Source organism: Chionomys nivalis, chromosome 3, assembly GCF_950005125.1.
Source record: "Chionomys nivalis chromosome 3, mChiNiv1.1, whole genome shotgun sequence".
Lineage (NCBI taxonomy): Eukaryota > Metazoa > Chordata > Mammalia > Rodentia > Cricetidae > Chionomys > Chionomys nivalis.
This window is the reverse complement of record NC_080088.1, coordinates 40,227,495-40,246,416: the sequence shown is the minus strand read 5'-3', so window position 1 is coordinate 40,246,416 and position 18,922 is coordinate 40,227,495. Positions and strand designations below refer to the sequence as shown.

The 18,922-nt window shown below is 44.5% G+C and overlaps 1 protein-coding gene across 1 annotated transcript in view; it reads right to left on the bottom strand.

The window, feature by feature from the left end:
* Positions 1-2,650: 2,650 nt before the first annotated feature.
* The window catches only part of Hgd (homogentisate 1,2-dioxygenase), a 48,551-nt gene continuing 32,279 nt past the window's right edge, over positions 2,651-18,922 (bottom strand). The window contains exons 9-14 of the mRNA XM_057765526.1: positions 18,119-18,218; positions 15,937-16,061; positions 12,158-12,262; positions 9,900-10,026; positions 5,239-5,420; positions 2,651-2,800 (exon numbers count right to left, since the gene is read on the bottom strand). Of these exons, the coding sequence (XP_057621509.1) occupies positions 2,651-2,800; positions 5,239-5,420; positions 9,900-10,026; positions 12,158-12,262; positions 15,937-16,061; positions 18,119-18,218 (789 nt within the window). The remainder of the gene's footprint in view (positions 2,801-5,238; positions 5,421-9,899; positions 10,027-12,157; positions 12,263-15,936; positions 16,062-18,118; positions 18,219-18,922) is intronic.

Sequence of the window (18,922 nt, the reverse complement as noted above, 5' to 3'; positions counted from 1 at the left end):
TGATCTGAGACACACAGAAGGAAACTGAAAAAAAAAAAAGTTAATTAGTGTGAACAGTCTGGCCTGGTGAGATCTTGTCTTAGGCTGGCGGATCGCTGCTCTAAGTGGAGAGATAAAGTTCAAAGTCCCTGGTGCTGAGTGCATGGAGACCCAGGTCGCATATACATCTGGTCACCCAGCTAACAGGGTGACAAATGGGTCAGAGCTGAGGTGCTATGGGGCAGAGTAGGGTTGGAATAAGTGCATGGAGGGAAGGCTGGACTTGTGGATAAACTACTTTAGTAGAAGAATTGGGGGTGAAAGGGAAGAGATGGGGGTAAACAACAGGTGCAGTAGCGAGAAAGTCGCCCTGCGTGGGGCTTGATCCTTTCAGGAATTGGAGAGAACCAGAGCTGAACACAAACCTCAGAGGTACAGGGCAAGAGAGCTTCCATCTTTATTCACAGATTCCCATTTGTTCTTGCCTGAGAGCTATGTCCAGGCTCAATCATTCCCCAGTACCTTCATGGGTTCTGACATCAGGAAGAGGGGTGGGGACCGGCAGTTGAGAGCAGCCAGTGGGCCTGGATGGTGATTGGGGTTGGGGCATAAGCTTCAGTTTTCATTTGAAAACATGTTTGAAAGTAGCTTCACTTTGTAACTAAGTTTCATAATTTTTAGTTTCTTAATTATTTTTATTTTTAATCATTTATTTTCTATCTTTTCTTTGTCCCTCCCCTCAAACAAGGTTTCTCTGTGTAACCCTGGCTGTTCTGGAACTCTCACTGCAGACCAGGCTGACCTCAAATTCAGAGATCCACCTGCCTCTGCCTCCTGAGTGCTGGGATTAAAGGCGTGTGCCACCACTACCCAGCAATGATGTTTAATTTTTAATAAAGATTCTGTTACATTAAAGAACTTTGGGAAAGTCTACCAAGTTATCCTTAAAAATACCTGTGCCTTATCTATTCATTTGTTTATTTGAGACCACAACAAGACAACTTCCACAGACTGAGAAGCCATCCCAGCCCTGCTCTCAACTCCTCTTTCCACAAGTCCTTTCAGGTCCATTCAAAAACAGACATTGTCCTTTCTCTGTTTCTCATTAATTCAGGACAATGCCAGGTTTTTGGTGGTGGCTGTTGCTTTTTGTTTCTTCTCTTTCTTTTATGAACTCACTTCCAATTCTTTCAGTTCCTTAAATCTAGAAGGTGTTGACATGTTTCTCCTTCTCATTCCACCCCGACTCCCAATGACTTCCTCCTTCCTCTTCTTTAGGTATGGCTAAATGTCCCTTCTTCACTGGGACCTAACTTTCTACAGAAAGGCTTTCTCATTCATTGTTATACTCCAATCTATTTGTCTTTATCTGGCATGCTTGTAATGGTTTTGTATGCTCATTTTATCTATTTCCCTCACTAGAATACAACCTTTGTACAGGCCAGGATCATATCTATGTCCTTGATATCTCTAGGAGGGTTGCCAGATTTAGTGAAGAGAAATATTGGTTTCCCAGCTAATTATGAAGATAAGATGAATCATAAATAATGTTTTAGTATAAGGCTGTCGAAGAACTGAATAGGACATAGTTATTACTAAAATTATTTATGGTTTGTCAGAAATTCAAATTTAACTGGGTATCTTGTATTTCATCTGGCAGTCTAGTCCCTAGGTCCTAACATATGACTCTCACCACGTATTATTAGAGGAAAACTTGATAGCAGCAAATTTAAGTTGCTGCCATGGCAACAAAACAGAACGGATATGCTAACCCTGTAAAATCAAAGTCAGGGCAGCTATCACTTTCCATATTTCTGTTCTGACTTGCATATCTTTGCACCCCAGGAGAACACAGTCAACCCACTTCCAAAGTCTCGGGCAGCCCCGTCCTGGGAGGGACGCTGACCTTATTAGAGGAAGCTTTATAAGTTGTGTTCAGCTTGCTAGACAATCATGCCTCATTTTCAATGTGACCTTCTCCTTGGGTATCAGTTTCTGTTGGCTCTTTCTCCCAAGACTGATTCTTCCATGTCAACCGTTCATCCATAGCACCCTGCTCTAAGGTTGGTAAGAGGGATCTCACACAGGACTACCCAATGGATTGACAAACAAATGAAGAGAAGGATAACAGACTGTCTCCACTCAAGGAGGCTGATGAGTTTCCCAGGCCACAGGACCTTTCCTGCAAAGACCAGAGAAACCCAGATCCTGTTATCCCCAGACAGCTATTCCCCTAAAGTGAATGGATTCCTGCTTCTTGGCGGCTGCTGAACTTCTTGTCTAATTTCATTGTTCATGACTACCAGAATTAGATGCCTGCTGTCCTGGGTATCCACACAGTTTAGACGAATGCCTGGTCCATAGTCTCTACAGATTCCTGTACTTGTGATCTCAGAGTGAAGCCCATGGGAAGTGCTCCCACCCCGAGTTCCCAGACATGGGCTTCTCTGGCCCACCAGTCCTGGACATCGAGACCGAAAAATGATCATTTGCAACATCCACAGAACACGTATTTACTGAGTAATAGAAAGCCATAGACATTTCTGAATGCGTTTCTACAAACACGCTGAGTTCCTTGACTGTGAAAAGTGAGTCCCTGTGCCCCCAGAAGGTGGGAGAGTCTCAAGAGAACCATATGAATCCATTCACAATTACAGGAGCAGCTTCGGTCTCACTTAGGTCCTGTGGGGTTTCTGGAATTGGGGGTGAAGTGGCTCCTGAGAGGCTCCCAGCACTTGTAGTAGTTCTCATCCAGACAGTTGCAGGTCTTGAGTCCCCACTTGGTGACTGCCAAGCTCAAGGAAGACTCAAACATAAATGCCTGTAGGAAATAAGATGAAGACGAGGAGAAGCGGTAAGGGGATAATAAAGTGTGCTTAGTTACATACGTAGAGAAGGTATGGGTGGACAAAACATTGGACTAATTATGGTCACACGTACTGCCATGACGAGGGGAAACACAAGCCCAGGGATCTGGATCTGGCTTACCATGTATAAGCTGATGAAGATGTCTACAAGGTTTCTATCTACTTATGGTCTTGAGTGTGGGACTAGCATTGCTCATAGCAGTCCTGAGGCAAAGTTTTTATTCCAAGGGCAGATGTGGGAGAATCCTGGGGTCTGCTCGGGGACCATCACTCGTGGTGATGTCCTGATATATAGGGCATACTTTTATTCCACAAAGGAAGGAGCAAAGCCCTGAGCTGAGAGGTGGCTTGTCTAAGGGGGTAACTGATGGTAGAACTGAGATCTTAACCTGTTTCTTCGGGAGCCTGACCAAGAGTTCAGCTCAGAAAAAGGAAAAAGAAGAAAGGCGAGCAAATGAAGATGGTCCATAAAGGGACTGATGCTGCACACCCCATGTGTTCTATATGTTTCTATATAGAAAAATATTCTATATAGACTAGACATTTCAGCTTTTTATCAGTGGTTGTTTTTTCCATCTATAGTGTTTTTCGTAAATAATGTGAACAACCCAAACCTTACAATTATTTTTGCTTTCATTAAGAAATTAAAAACCCTCTAGACAAACCAAAGGAAAATTATATTATTCTTTTGTGACACCGCTCAGAACACCTGCATTAATGTTTGAGTCCCACATACATGAATTTCTCCTTGTCTGTGTCAGTGGAGATATGTGTCTTTGCCTGACCTCTATACCTTTGAATGTGAAGGTTTAAAGCCCTATTCACACATGAGGGTAAATGTTACAGCCATTATTATTGTGGTCTTCTGCTGACTTCTTGCGAGTTTTGCTGTCAGGCTGAGCCATGAAAGATCATATAAACCACTTCCCGCTGGAATAAGGCTGTGGCAGACTGGTCTGTGTCTGCGTTATGTGATGGGAAATGGTAAGGGAGACATAAAGTTAGGTCTCGGTAAATTTCTATTCATGTGTATGCGTGTCTCTCTGGGGGTGAGGATGCAGACATGCATACAAGTGCCCGTGGAGGGTGCCCTCCAGATACTCTGGACCTCCAGAAATCCAGCCTCTTACCATCCTAATCCCCTTCCCAAGTCAGCCCCATCTCACTAGCAATTCAGGTCTTCGATTCAAATTCTTACTGCATGTGAAAAACAGCCCTGCACCTCACTATTGTGGAACATTGCTCGGAATAGCACGGCTTTCAAAACCCCTTTTGGAGGCCCAAGGATTATTGATGAACACTAGGGTGGATTGTGTATGGTCAAGGGCTGTCAGAGGCAAAAGCCTGAGATCATTGAACTGTCTCACAGAGCTGTAGGTTCCTAAAGATGCTCCCAGGAGGCTCACGAAAGGGGTAACGGAGCCTAGGCTAAGGAGAAAGGAAGGGCTCTGTGTCCCTTCCTCTGTAAAAGCAGCTCTGGCTTTGGACTCGAGCCTCAAAGCAAACTCCACAGGACAGGTGGACAGTTAATGCTGGGGAGTGTACAAGCCAGGCTTTTTGTCAAGCAGGTCTGTGCTGTGGGTGTTAAACCATGTAGCATTGAAGGCATTTGTTTTAAAATGTGCAGCAAGTCTGCATATGGTTTAGCATAAAATTATTTCTTGTGGTCCAGTAAGTCTGTTTCCAAGAATTCAAAAAATAAATAGATAAAATAAAATCAAGTACCGCAGCCAACTGCAATTGTGTTCCGCCTCGGTGTTTACAGCTGGACACAAGAGGAATACAAAGCAGGCTTTAAATCCCATCAGCTTCACCCCATGCCAAAGGAGAACAAAGAAAATGAAAAAAGCAACTGAGAATTGCTGTCACCAGCCCTGACTATAGCGAGGCAAAAAACTGCTTGACCCTCCTTTGCTTTCTGAACTGGCTGAAGGTGACATTTGCCTCCTCTGCTACTGTGGTTCTCGGGATTGCTTCCCATAAACAATACTCTGGGACAGGGCTGCATTTAAATACAGCAAGACCCTTCAAAGAGTATTAAGAATGCTTCCTTGCATTTAAAGTTACTGAACACTCCATTATAACTCGCAGGTGTCCTCTGGGTTGGATACTATATCCACTCTACAGATGGGAAAATGAAGCATGGCGAGTTTACGTAGGAATTAAGAGCTGGGATTTGAACTGGTCTGACTCCCTGTCAAACTCCGACGCTTTCATACCAGAAGTCTAGGGTGCATTCGGCTGTATATATGTGGACTTCTAACGTGCACACATAGACACAAAACCCTCCCCCACTCCACCTCTGTGACTTCAGAGAGACAGAAAAGAGCTGCTTTCCTCTACTGAAGTTTCAGAGCCCAGAGGCAGGCCCCTGATGCATCAGGCTGCTTACCATGGTACCATCAGCAATCCGCTCAGGTGCCAACTGGGCCTTGCTGGCCTTCTCAAAGCAGTCTGCATCCGGACCGTGAGGGGTCATGGCACTGTGCAGGCTGCCTCCCCCTGGCAGGAATCCACCTTGCTTTGCCTCATAGTGACCTTTGATGAGTCCCATGAATTCACTCATGCAGTTCCCTGGGAAGGTTGAAGCAGTGGTATTTTTATTATCCAAGGCTAGACCCATGAAAAAATAGTATTTCTTCTAGATTTTCAGGTCTCATATCTCAAATTCACCAAAGAATTCCACAATAGTACATGGTTTCACCACATTTCTGGTTCCCAGTCTAGAACAAAGTGGTGTGTGTGTGTGTGTGTGTGTGTGTGTGTGTGTGTAGGTAATGACAGAGGACCAGCTCTAGACCTGCAATCCATTATCAAGTGATAAGCTATGAGGCAGATGCTTGGTTTCTGTAAAACAGTGATTCATCATAACAGATAACCGAATCTGAACAGGATAGAATCTTATTCTTCTGTTCTCTGGACCCCGAAATCTGAACTTTGGAAATAATCCTTTCTACTCCAGACAGAGGGCATTTCTACATGATTCCTTATGGATTTCTCCCTAGGCTTTGCTTGCATGCCTTCAATGAATGGAAGGCTCTATGGAGCAACCTATCTTGTTATTGAATAGCTCTCAGTGTTATTATTTTTTTATAATTAAGTGGACATTTTTACATCGCCTTCAGGAGTCACATGGAATTTGACAAAGCCCACTATGCTTCCTTTCTTTTGGCATTTTATTTTTGTTGAAATAAAACTCTTTCTCAACAAGACGGAAACCTAAGAGCAAGAATGAAAGAAATCTGACACCTGGGTAAATGCAAATACCTTTCCACCTCTGCCAACCCAGTCATCTGCCTGCTTCCCCCGCCACTTGCTTGCCCTCCACCCGTACTCAGAATATAGAGATACTATTCTAACTACTGTGGTACACAGAGGGTTAAGAAATGACCTGCTCAAAGCTGCTCCTTGTCTGTCCCGTGGGAAGACAGAAGGTGCTGGGCATGTGACATTGAAGTGACAGTCCTTGCAAAGTCAAACACTTGACAGGCCAGGGCCATGTCCTTCTTCTCTCCATGTGAAATACAAGCAGGTACCACAATACTTCTACAATCAACTGAGCAGTCACCCATCCCCTGCCACCTACACAACACACTGCTCCAGGTCCTAACGGTAAACAGGTGGCAACCCTGAGGAGAAAGTGAGGCCCAGATCATAACCCCACATGAGTCTCCGAAAGCAGGTAAAGGAAGAAATTTTAAATGGAAGCCCTAAGAAACTGAACTGTCTTTTCCTTTTTTGGGGGGGTAGGGGGTTACAAGACAGGGTTTCTCTGTAGCTTTGGAGCTGTCCTGGAACTAGCTCTTGTACACCAGGCTGGCCTTGAACTCACAGAGATCCGCCTGCCTCTGCCTCCCGAGTGCTGGGATTAAAGGCGTGCACCACCACCGCCCAGCTAAGACACTGTGATTTAAGAACAGTTCTGCACGGAGCTTCAGTCTGCAGTCACATTCCTAGCTGCACTACGTGTCGCCAGGGTCACCTTCACAGTTTAATTTTAAGAAGAGAGCAGGACAGAGTTTGGTTTTGATCTGAATGTGAATTTAGTTAGCAATGAGTTGGGTGAAGATATTCTACATCGCTTTTGATGTTTCAAAGGACAGTGGGAAGGTAGACTTTGCCTTCCTGATTAAAGCTGGATCTAGTTGACTCAGGTGCATTAAAATGACTAGAGGCAATATTTCTACAGAAATAATTCTCCAGTTCCCCTTAAAGTCACATCAAAGTAACAAAGATTTGGAGTATCGCTACAGCGATATTTTCATATCACTGATAAAACTAATTTCTAACTTTGGGTTCTGTGTGTTTTTTTTTTTCCCAAACTAACTCACGGCACCACATCTTTATGAGATGGTATTTGGGGACAAGTCATTAAAAACATCATAGGAGGCGTTTCGCAAAGACCACTGTTTCAGGCGCTCTGCAGTACAAAGGAGATTAAGGAGTGACCCGGGAGCCCGGAGCACAGCAGTGCAGTTTTTGTCCCTCTACCTAGGAGGGGAGACGAGCCCTCCACCCCTGCTCTCAACAGAAAGTCTGTAGACCTCTGGGTCAGAAGCCTCTGGTGTCCTAGTTCAAAGGGCAGCCTCTGAGTTTCTACTTTAAAGCCAACGAATTAAACTCTGGAGGAGAGAAGCTTGAGAATAAACTTGAAAGGGAAAGGGTACTCTTGATGGTGACCTTGAAGGGGCGCGCTGGCTGTCATCTGACTGTGAAGTGGCCCTCTTTCATCCGAAAGCCTTACTTCCCCACCCTCACAGATGCTTAAACTGCCTATTCAGTGCATCTGTCCACCATGAAGCTCTGGTACCTGGGAGCTGTTACAGAGAGGAACTCATATACACAGAAGGTTCTCTGGTTGACTATGGAAAATGATTTGTTTTCTAGACTGTTCCAGCTGAAAATGCACATCACAGCCTTTCCAGCCCTCTATGTTCAAAAAAATGTAAAATCCTCCTGAAAGCAGAATTGTACCTTGACCTGTTTAATTTGCAAAATTAAAAATGTCAACTGCATTAAACACAGCTGCAGTGTACTCTTGGTAATGCATTCACTGACTGTATAAATATTTCTAGACGTGGATTATGCACAGGCCACAGCACTAGCTGCATCAATTAGCAGTCACATGTGTCTGCTTTGGCATCAGACAATCTGCAATTTAATCCTGACCCTGCCACTCAACTAACTGTGAGACCTGGAGAATGGCTTCCTTCCCCGAGTCAGTCTCATCTTCAGGGAAAGAGAAGGAGATAATTGATATTATCTATCTCTGCTGTTATAACCCAAATAAGTTAATACTTTAAAAAAACTTATATTAGGGCCTTACAAACCTGCCAACAATCATTAGTCTTAATAATACAAATAAAATAAAACTGAACTTGTTCGACTCACCTTCTTCTTTGTGCTGGTGACTGGTGGGGAGGGGAAGAAAAGCTATCAAATGGTCTTACCCGTTAGTGATTTCTACCAATTCTACCAGCTCTGCACCATCAACCTGCTGGTGAAATGTGCCTATTCGTGCAGTAGTGGCATGACTATCATGGGGTAACCAACTGCTCTCTAGATGTGAGACCTGTGTCATAGAATGATCCTTTGCTTGGTTCTGGAAGTCTGGTCAAAACCCAAGCCTTGGGAAGTCATAGGCCCTGCAAGGAAAGTTACTACTGACATTTAACTACATAACCATAACATCAAATTTCCTTCTAAATATCCGTGCTCATTTCTCAGACAGAAACTGCCCTCAACCCCATTCAAAGAAGCTTCTGTTTGCGGTGGACACTGGTGAACTCAGAGTCTCATTGGCTGTCAAGATGCTGAAAATATGTGGAAAATGGGAGCTGAAGCCTAAAGCAAGTGTTTATATTATCCCTGCTAAGGCTCAAGGGATGTTGTGGGAAGACAGAGTAAAGTAATATAGAAGCTGGAAGATAGGAGGTAGATTAATAAACACCATCCTCCACATACAGAACGGCAATGTAGTTAGGAACTCATAGGAGCTTCAGTTACTTGTGTAAGGCCCACAAATGGCAGGCATGCTTAGTGGTCAGTCATAGATCAGGGAGAGGCCCTCTCAATGGTCAGTCATGGATTCTGGGGGGCTAATGGGAAATGATCCCTTACTGCTGAACTATAAGCCACTCATGGAGGGTACAGGTAAAGGGAGTCAACTTCATGATTCCATGATGGTCAGCCATTGTCTTCAGTTTTGTACCAACTGGTCTACCCCCAGACTCCAATGAGTAGTTTCAATCCCAAGGTCATAGAGAAGGTCTTGGTCAAACTCTGGTGGACACAAATTAAACAAAAAGAATGGAATGTGGGCTGGGTAGGCAGTGGTGGTGCAGGCCTTTAATCCCAGCACTCGGGAGGAAGAGACAGGCGGCTCTTTGGATCTTCGTGAGTTCTGAGGCCAGCCTGGTCTACAAGAGTCAGTTCCAGGACAACCAGGGCTATTACACAAAGAAACCCTGTCTTGAAAATCCAAAAAAATAAAAACCAGAATGTACTGTGGGATAGAAATCAATAGAGATGAGGGGGTGTACGGGGGATGGGGGAGATGAGAAAGGGTGGGGGTGAGGGCAGTCAGAACGTGTTATACACACATATGAAACTGTCAAAGAAAACAATTCATTAACAACACTCCCATCTTCCAGAATAGTTGATCTCCCAGTTTTGATCGCTGTCTGCTTTGTTTTGTCAAATAATTAAATAAGGAACATTTTACTTGTTCTCGGATCGGATTTAAGTAGTTTCCCCCAAACAAACTACTCCCCACCCTTTATAAAGATCTGAAATGCACGGTCTCACTTCACAGGCTTCCAACCTTTCTGTCTCTCTTTCGAGCCAGAGGAACAGGAGCCAGCTTCAGTCCACGAATCCCCCTGCAGATACTGTGAGGTTGGAGGCTCTTAAAGCCCAAGAGTAGCCTGAGAGGCCGGATTCTAAACTCAAGGCATGTCAGGGGGTTCAGAAACAACCTGGCCATTGTCCCCAGGGCCTCATTACTTTGCCGTTCCTAGTGTCCAGCGGTATTCTGGTAAGACAGACACTTACTGTGGTAATAAGGAGGCCGGAAGGTCTTATTTGCCACGCCCCACCGAGGTGGGAAGATGACAAAGTCAGCAATGGCCACTCCAGGTCGGGTAGACTTGGCCGTGAGCACTGTGAAAATGGAAGGATCCTGTGAACACATAAGGAGAGACTGAAGGTAAGACGCCTGGGAGGGGACTGAGCCATGACAGCTTGTCACCTGCACAGGAAGGTGTTTTCAAGTGACACTTTCTGATTAAGTGACCCAGATCAGACTTAGATATTTGGGCTCTGATTGAAGTGGAGTAATCATTCATGTGGCTGCCTTCTTGCTGTGATGGAAGCAAAATGCATTCACGCCGGGTAAAAGGACCGGCAGCTGAGGTCTTAGCCTGCTGAGTCTACATTAGGAGCGCCCTATTACCCTCCAGCACGGACAGCGAGAGTGCCTGACTTCTTCTACCCCCAGGCTGAGTGGCGGGGAGCTTGGTGCTGCTCAGAGAAGATTGGGGAACAAACAAAACAGCATCCACATCCTAGGGTAGAGGTCAGGATGCTTCTTGGGGAGGCAGGGCATCAGAGTCCAGATGGTGTCCACAGGCGGGAAAAACCTGAGAACTGGTTAAAATTAATTAATTTTCTGACTCTTGATTGACTCCTTGATTGACTCTCAGAAGGACGAGATTATACTTTTTCCAAGAACTCTAGACTCCTAGGTGGAAAGACCAAGATTCGATGTGATTGATATCTGTGTCACTATCAGAAGCAGTGCTGACACCAGGAGATTCAGAGATTGGGAATCTATTCTCTACTCCTTTAACTTTAATTGGGGAAAGGAGAACCTGGCTACTTCTTTTTCAAAATAACTCTGTTGAATTTGCTCTTTGATGGCTTCATGCATTTATGCAGTGCATTCTGGTGACCGCCAGCCGTCTCCTGGTGGCGCCACCCTTCTTCATCTCCCGTGACAGGATCAGGGAAAGCTTCAAAGGCCTATGACTTGAGCTAACTCTTTAAAAGTGAACAAAAGAAAGGTGGGGGAGAAAAGAGGAACAGAGGGAGGGATTTTATCAGGGAAAATAGAAAAGATATCAAGGTCCACTGAACTTTTGTAAAGCAGGGGAAGGTTAAAGCCGGAGGGATGCGGTGAAGGATGAAGGAGGAGTGAGATGCGGTACTCAGGGCCAGATGGTGAGGAGTACCAAATGCCACACTTTCAAGCTCAGACTTAATCCTAAATCATGGGGAGCCTGCAAAGGTTTTCCACAGCGGTGATCAGACTGAATTTAGGGGAGATAACCACCCCAGCAGTACAGAGAAGAGTGAATCTCTGTAAATTCAAATGAAAACCAAAACAAAACACAAAACCATGAATAAAACAAAAAGTCGACCCAATTCTTCTTGCTGGAAGTTATCGTTTTTCCTTTCGTCAGGGGAAATGGTCGGAAACTATTAAAAGAAAGACAAGGTAGGAAGGCTCAAATAGAGCTTTACCAAGGGCTCAGGATACTTCTTCACAATGCTTTGGGCTTGGAATCTTGATTTTCTTTTTCCCCTTTGGTTTTATTAAGATTCACTGTTGTTCAGAAAGGTAGTCTGGGCCCCCTAGAGAGAAACTGAATTGGTTCAGAGTAATCCTTCTATCCCTGACTCTCTGGCTTCTGCCCCAATTATCCCTCAGCTTGTGGGTTAAGTTAATCTATTATGAAGTACACTACAGAATGAGCTTCCCGTCAGGGTCGCAGAACTAGCACTTTATCTGGGCTCTCGGGAGCCTGTATGGTAGACCAGGGACCTATCCTTGGCCCCCTAATTGACTAAAAAATATGACTAAATTCAAACATTGGACTTTAAAAAAAGAATCAAGTGTTCAACCTTTGCATAACTTTACAAGAGGGCTCCCTTGCTCTTCATAGTCAACCACAGCCAGAAGGTTGTGGAGCAGGGAGGCAGCCAGAGCAGAGTACACGCCCCACGTTTGCAAGGTGGCCAGGTCTGTAAACGACCCTCCCTCTTGCCTTCAACATTAGCATTAGCAGGTTTTCCTTTTCCCATCCGTGAGAGTTGTGATTACATTGAAGTAAAGTAAGTTAGGTTGGGTATTTCCTGGCTTCCTCATTTGCCCTGGAATGTTTCCTTCACCAAAGGGCAGGTGACCTTGTTGAGGCTGTGCAAGGATGACCTTGAGAACCTTAGCTCTGTGACTGTCCACAGGTATACTCTGGATCCCTCCCATTCAAGGGCTGTCCGGTCCCCAGGGTTCCTGCATGGCCCAGACTTACCGCATGGTCAAAGGCCACTGCATTGATCACCATGAAGTTCTCTAGGTTGTACTTGTAGGGCGTATAGTTTCCGTGCCAGGCCACAACATTGAATGGGGAGACATTCTAATCACAGAAAACCAGGAGAGCATGGTCTTAGGGTGTGATATTTCCGTAGCTGTAGACTTACGGTACTTACTGACATAACTCTTTTTATTTGCTATTGTTCTAAATTTAACTAGACCATCCTTTGGGAGCATCGTAGCTCATAATCATTCTGCAGTTGCTTCGCACACCCTCTCCTAGGTCCTCACTTTGTCGTTAACCCCCTTTCCAGTTCAGAGGCTGCAGCTGTCAGGCCTGTCACGCGTACAGCTGAAGCCTAGCACACTCATCAAGAGGTACTTTCTCAATTTTTAACTTAACTGTAGGAATCTGTAGATGCCAGCAATTCTCAAACAATCTGGGCTTCCCTCTGCTTCCTGGTGCAGCAGGCACTTGCTGTGCTATTTCTCCAGGATTTTGCAGTCTAAAGGAAGTTCTCATAGACACAGGGTCTGCTGTTGAGCTTGTGGAAGAAGACACTGTGAAAAGTCCCAGTCTACATGTTTGAGATTTCAGAATGACATTAACACCGTGCTCTGTTTCATCTGGGGTAGGAGATCACTTTGGGGCTATGGTATTATTATCTTCCTCATGGGTACTGTGCATCTAATCCAGAAGGAGGATCTGATAAAGAATATTCTAAAGTTCAGGGTATATTGCTGGTCAAAATACTGAGAATAAGAGATGCTCAGCCGTAAATGGGACAGACCAAGGCTCAAGGACCATTTTGAAAGAAGAGGAGGCAGAAATAATATAAGAGTTGGGAGATGGGAAGGAATATAGGGAAATATTGCCTTCTAGATATGACATGGCTGTCAAACTAATAAACTCATAGCAGCAAGATATGCATAAGAGCAAGCTAGCCAAAATTCTGATATAAATGGCGTAGATGATCTCCAGGCCTCCAGGCACTGAAGATGTGTCACTGGTAGGATACCCATGTTCCTGTGGGTGGTCCTACATGCATGCACATATAGGTAGCACTAACTGTAATTAGGGGGTATAAACAATAAAAAAGTGAAAAGGTGTGAAGTTGGAAGTTACATGTGTTGAAGGGGATATAGGGAGAGGAAAAGGGGGAAATGGGGCTGAATATGATCATATGTCTTTGTAATTATGATATTCTTGAGAACGAAGAAAAGATTTGAGGGAAAAGACTATGGCAAAAGCATGGTTAGGGCTAAGTGGAATGATTAGAAGTGTTGAGGTTCCTGAGTCTTACCACAGTGGGAAGGCATTGGCATTCCTAGTCATGAGAAAAAGAAGGGAAAGTACTGTTATAGGATGCCGGCAGGAGTCAGAACCATGAAGAAAAGTCTATTTGTAAATATTTGTAGCTAGTTCTTTGGGGGAAACAAAGCTCTGATTTATAGTATTTCCTGATATCTATGTTATGAATATTCTCACTATGATATTTATCTTCCCCAATAATATATTTTTTTGGTGAAAAGAAAAACACAAAGAAACAATGTTGAGTGCCTGGTTTTGAGTCCCAATATGACGCTGCTGAAACCCAGGGTGGTGCAGATGTGTGCACATCAGCTTTTACAAGTTGCAATGAACTGACTCTCCACACTGAGACCACTCAACAGGAGACAGACCAGGCCCTATTCATGTCTTCAATAGGGAGGAAGCGATGAAGAAATGTCCAACTATCCTCTCTCCTGTCATCAAGTTTCTTCCAGTTGAACCAAACAACAGACAGTAGACTAAGGAGCTCAGGCTACTCTGTGGACAAATGTCACTCTCCAAGGATACAGACCATAGCAGAGGAGAATGGTCCAGTGGGACCATCACAAGGGTCCCCTGGGAAGTAGAAAGCTTTCTTTCTACAGCAGCTGCTGGCCACTGCCAGAAAGGAGGCCCTTTATCAACTGAGTGTGATGGAGGAGGGTCATTTGTCTATCTGTTGCTTTCATTGGTTAATTAATAAAGAAACTGCTTGGCCTTTGATAGGACAGAAAATTAGGTAGGCGGAGTAGACAGAACAGAATGCTGGGAGAAAGAAGCCGAGTCAGGCAGTCGCCATGATTCTCCTCTCCAATGCAGACGTAGGTTAAGATCTTTCCTGGTGAGCCACCACCTCGTGGTGCTACACACATTAATAGAGATGGGTTAATCAAGATGTGAGAATTAGCCAGTAAGAGGCTAGAGCTAATGGGCCAAGCAGTGTTTAAAAGAATACAGTTTCCGTGCAATTATTTCGGGTAAAGCTAGCCGGGTGGCAGGACACAGCCCGCTGCTCCTCCACACTACATGAGTGTTAAATAATAATAGTCTGGGGAGCATACTTAAAGTTCATGCAGATTTGTTCTTCAGATCCCCCAGAGGTTAACGCTTTTTGTCAGGTGAGAGAATTCATGTAGGCATAAGCATCTTAAACAAGGCTTCTGTGGAATTCATGTAGGTACAAGCATCTTAAACAAGGCTTTCTGTGGCTTTCTATACAAATGGTCTCTGAACAACTTCTGAAAAATCCCAACCCAGAGAACATGAGGATGACACATGACTGTTTGCTCCAGGGCTTAAGCTGAAGTTTCCGACTAGTTAGTCTCTGCTGGTTGGCATGGCCTTTGGTGCTAGTCAAGGAAAATAACATGTACCAGGCAAATGCAGACAACAAATCAGACAAATAAAACAATAAAGCAGACAATAGCAACAGAAGGGCTATTTGGGTACCTTTCATTATATGATTAATCTGTTCTAACACTCTGCTCTCAAGAAGTTAAATAATAACACATAATAATAGCCTGGCATGATGGAGCACACTTGAAATATCCTTTCTTGGGAGATAGAAGCAGGAGGGTCAGGAGTTCAAAGTCACCCCCAGCTACAAGGAAAATTCAAGGCCAAACTGGGCTACATGAGACCTTGTCTCAAAAAAAAAAAAAAAAGTGAACAAGAAGTCATATAGTATTATAGCATAGATTATATATTGTTTTTTTCATATGATACTCTTTCAGAAAGGACAGAATATTGCCATCTCTCAGAATTAATTTTATATTATTGCCTGTGATTTCATGTTCTGAGTTTACTAGGTCTCTGGGATAATTGAAGTTAATTAGCAAATTCTCTTTGTTTTAGATCAACGACCAATCACTTGTATTTGAAATGAGGTTGTCATTGAGGAATATCAATCTTGGCTGATCTTTGTGGTGATTCAGCTTCTTTTTCAGAACATATTAGGTGGTCTCTATGGCATGTTCCTCATGTCGTTTCCAGAGACCTGCATAGTGCCAAATTTCCATTGCTAGATGGTAGAAAGAGCATCACCTCTAGCGTCTAACAGTTGGGGGTTTTAACCCTGGTTCTATCACTTACTGGGACATGGGTGATTAATTATCGCTATCTGACCTATTTTCATGACTAGGAAGGCAAGCAGTATGTAATTTGCAGTATCTTAGTAGTGTGATAAAGACGAAAGGATGTGCTGGGCAGTGGTGGTGCACACCTTTAATCCCAGCACTCTGGAGGCAGAGGCAGGAGGATCTCTGTGAGTTTGAGGATGGCCTGGTCTACAGAGCGAGTTCCAGGACAGGCTCCAAAGCTACAGAGAAGTCCCACCTAGAAAAACAAACAAACAAACAAAGAATAGACAAAAAGACGCGTGTAATGTACCTAATGTTGAGGGTTGGCTTTTAACTGGTGCTTCATAACTCCACATTTAGCCCTGACTACCAACAGTCGTACTTTACCTGTTTGGAAGCAAACAGCTTGCCTTGGTATTTATTAATCACAGTGTAGCCACCTGGCACTTGACGATCTTCATACCAGGCAACAGGGATCAAGAAATCACGAGGATTGGCCAAGCCATTTGCTCCTAGAATACAGTAATCCAAACCCCATTTAGATATTTCTAAAACCAAAGGGCAGACGCCGCAAAGGGGAAAGCCTTCTTCTGTGTCAAGAACCATTCCACAAATTGTCATCAAAATCCTTGCTGGATTCCCAGCCGGGGTGCCAGCATATGTGAGCCCCTAAGTTCAATCCCAAGCAAAACAGAATCTGTTGGATCTCAGTCTTGTAGATTTGCAGAAAGATCCAAGAGTTTTGGTTGAAAAACAGAAAATTTCAAAAATTCTCATAAGCAGCCTTGTTTTCTAAAGTTGAAGAGTGATTACGGCTCATTTTTTTTTTTTTATAATCATTTACCACAGGTGAGAGAAAGGGCGAGGGAGGAACCAGAGAGGAGGAGAGGGGAAGAGTTGAGAGAACAGAGCAGATCTCTGTCCAAGGAAGCCCAGAGACTCTCTCCAACACATGCTTCGACCTTGATCTCTTATAAAAAGGCTGCAAGCTATTGTCCCAGGTCGGCTTCTGCCCGGTAGATAGAACTCAAAAGCCAGGATTATAAAGCTGCTGTCCAACATGAAAAATATGTGGCTGCCATTCAGAGAGGACGAATTGAGGACCTGCCTGTTTAGCTTTGCGCAGGAGGGAGTGTTCCCTCTGGAGAAAGGAAATAAATCAAAAGACAAAATATGAAAAAGTGTAAGTACAAAAACATAATTTAACTCAGAGAGGAGAGGCCTGGGGAGTGTTTTATCATTTCCAGCTCCTGGGGTTAAAAAAAAAAAAGAGCCCCAGCTGGTTAGTAAATTATATATATTTTCCAGAGGGTACATGCTCCGTGGAACCTGAAGGCTCAGCTGCCTATACAGCAGCAGGAAGCTAGACCAAAGTGGGAAGAGTGGGTGGCAGGCAGGATGACAGACGGCCCACCATGGCTCCAGCTGCCTCTCTGCTGCCTCCCACCTTCCTCTGAATATTTGGTTCCCCAGGGGAGTGACCAGAAGGCACAGGCTGGCCTGTCCTTGTTGCTCTGAAAAGCTGTTGACACAGAAGGGAAAAACTGGGAGGTATGGCTCAGGATGAAACTAGGGGCCAAATTCCCGGGCTCCCTATTTTTCTCCAAGAGAGGCTTGAGAACAATTACTCCTAAGATCTTCCCTCTCCTCCTGCATCCCCTGCCTTCAGTGGTTGGAAGAGCAGGGGCAGGGAGAGCAGGAAGTTTTAATCTACCACATAGGGGCTGTTGTTTCTAGCTCCTTCATAGCGTGAAGTGATACACTCATTGAGTGTGTTAAGTGTGAATTTCGTGAGTGTGCTCAGAAGGACTGTGATGCTCAAAGGTCGCGTGTCACCCAGTCCGTTCCATTGTTCCATGGGACTAGAACCCAGGCCGGCCATTTTTACAGCTCATTGACTTCAGAAAGCAATTCTTCACGAAGCTCATTCTCATTAGCTTGTATTCGCTTAAGTAGTTCCCTTCCCTCTTCTCTTTAATGTGCCATCAAAAATTAATCAAATCTCAGGGCTGGGGAGGATGTAGCTCAGTTGGCAACAAAGTGCTTGCCCCGCATGCCTGAAGCCCTGGGTTCAGTCCTCTGCACTGCATGGTACCGGCATGGTAGTGAACGCCTCAAATCTCAGTACTCTGGAGGGCGTAGCAGTAGGATTAGAGGTTAAACGTAGTTCTCGTCCATGTAGAGAGTTAGAGGTCAGCCTGGGATATAAGAGACCCTGACTTACAAAGAACAAACCAAAATAAACAAACAAAAAACAAAAGAACAAAACCCAAAAGAATTTACTCAAATCTCAGATCTCATTCTTGGTAGCTATTCTTGGGATCCCCGCGGTGTCCTTTGAAATACATAGTATCTAACCAGAAACCCATTCCATGCCTTTGCCCTCCTTGCTCCGTGGTGTTATTTTAGAGAAACTTAGAGTAGACTGGTTTGGGTCATGTTCTGTTATCTGTGCAGTTTATAGGAAGGCACTTGGTCTGAGGCGGTTGTCTGGAGAGAGAAGGTGTGAGTGTGGAAGAGATGGAGAGAGATGCATCTATCTCAAGGGAGGCTTAGACGGAAGGCTTACCAATGGGTCCCAGGTCAGGTAACTCAAAGTGGACGCCGTAGACCTCCAGGATGTAGCCCCTGGTCTCCTCGAAGACATCGACGCTGAATCGCATTCCTCTCTGGAGGACAGAAACCCAAGCGTGCCCTCTTAAATAAATCATATCCTTGCAGTTAGACGCAGAAGGAAAGTGGCTGTGGCTCCAGGCATGTTGTTGTGGTCAGTTTGAATCTAATTGGTCCCCATAATTTCATAGGGAGGGTCGCTGTTAGGAGGTGTGGCTTTGTAGGAGTGGGTGTGGTCTTGTCTGAGGAAGTGTGCCACTGTGGGGGTGGGTTTTAAGGTTTCCTATGCTTAGGATACCCCAGGGTCTCCGTCAACTTCCTGTTGCCTTCTGGTCACGTGCAGCTGGTACCATATCTGTTTGCACGCTACCATGCTCCCTGCTACCCACCACACAGTTTGCCATGATGATAATGGACTGAACCACTGAAACTGTAAGCGAAGCACCCCAATTAAATGTTTTCTTTCTAAGAGTTGCGTGGTCATGGTGTCTTCTGACAGCAGTAGAAACCCTAACCAAGACAATTGTGAAAGGCGAGCAGATTAAAGATGGGTTACAAAGAAAAATCTAATTCTTTATCGTAGCCACAATAACCTCCCATTGGGTCCAGAAATAACAGCAGCTTCCAATTAGCCAAAAAAAAAAAAAAAAAAAAAAAAAAAATTTTTTTTTTGAATACCTTCACCATCTCCTATCTCTGATACAGCGTCAAGCAGACTACAAACATTTAGGGAAGGGAAGGGATAAACATTCTTTGCTTT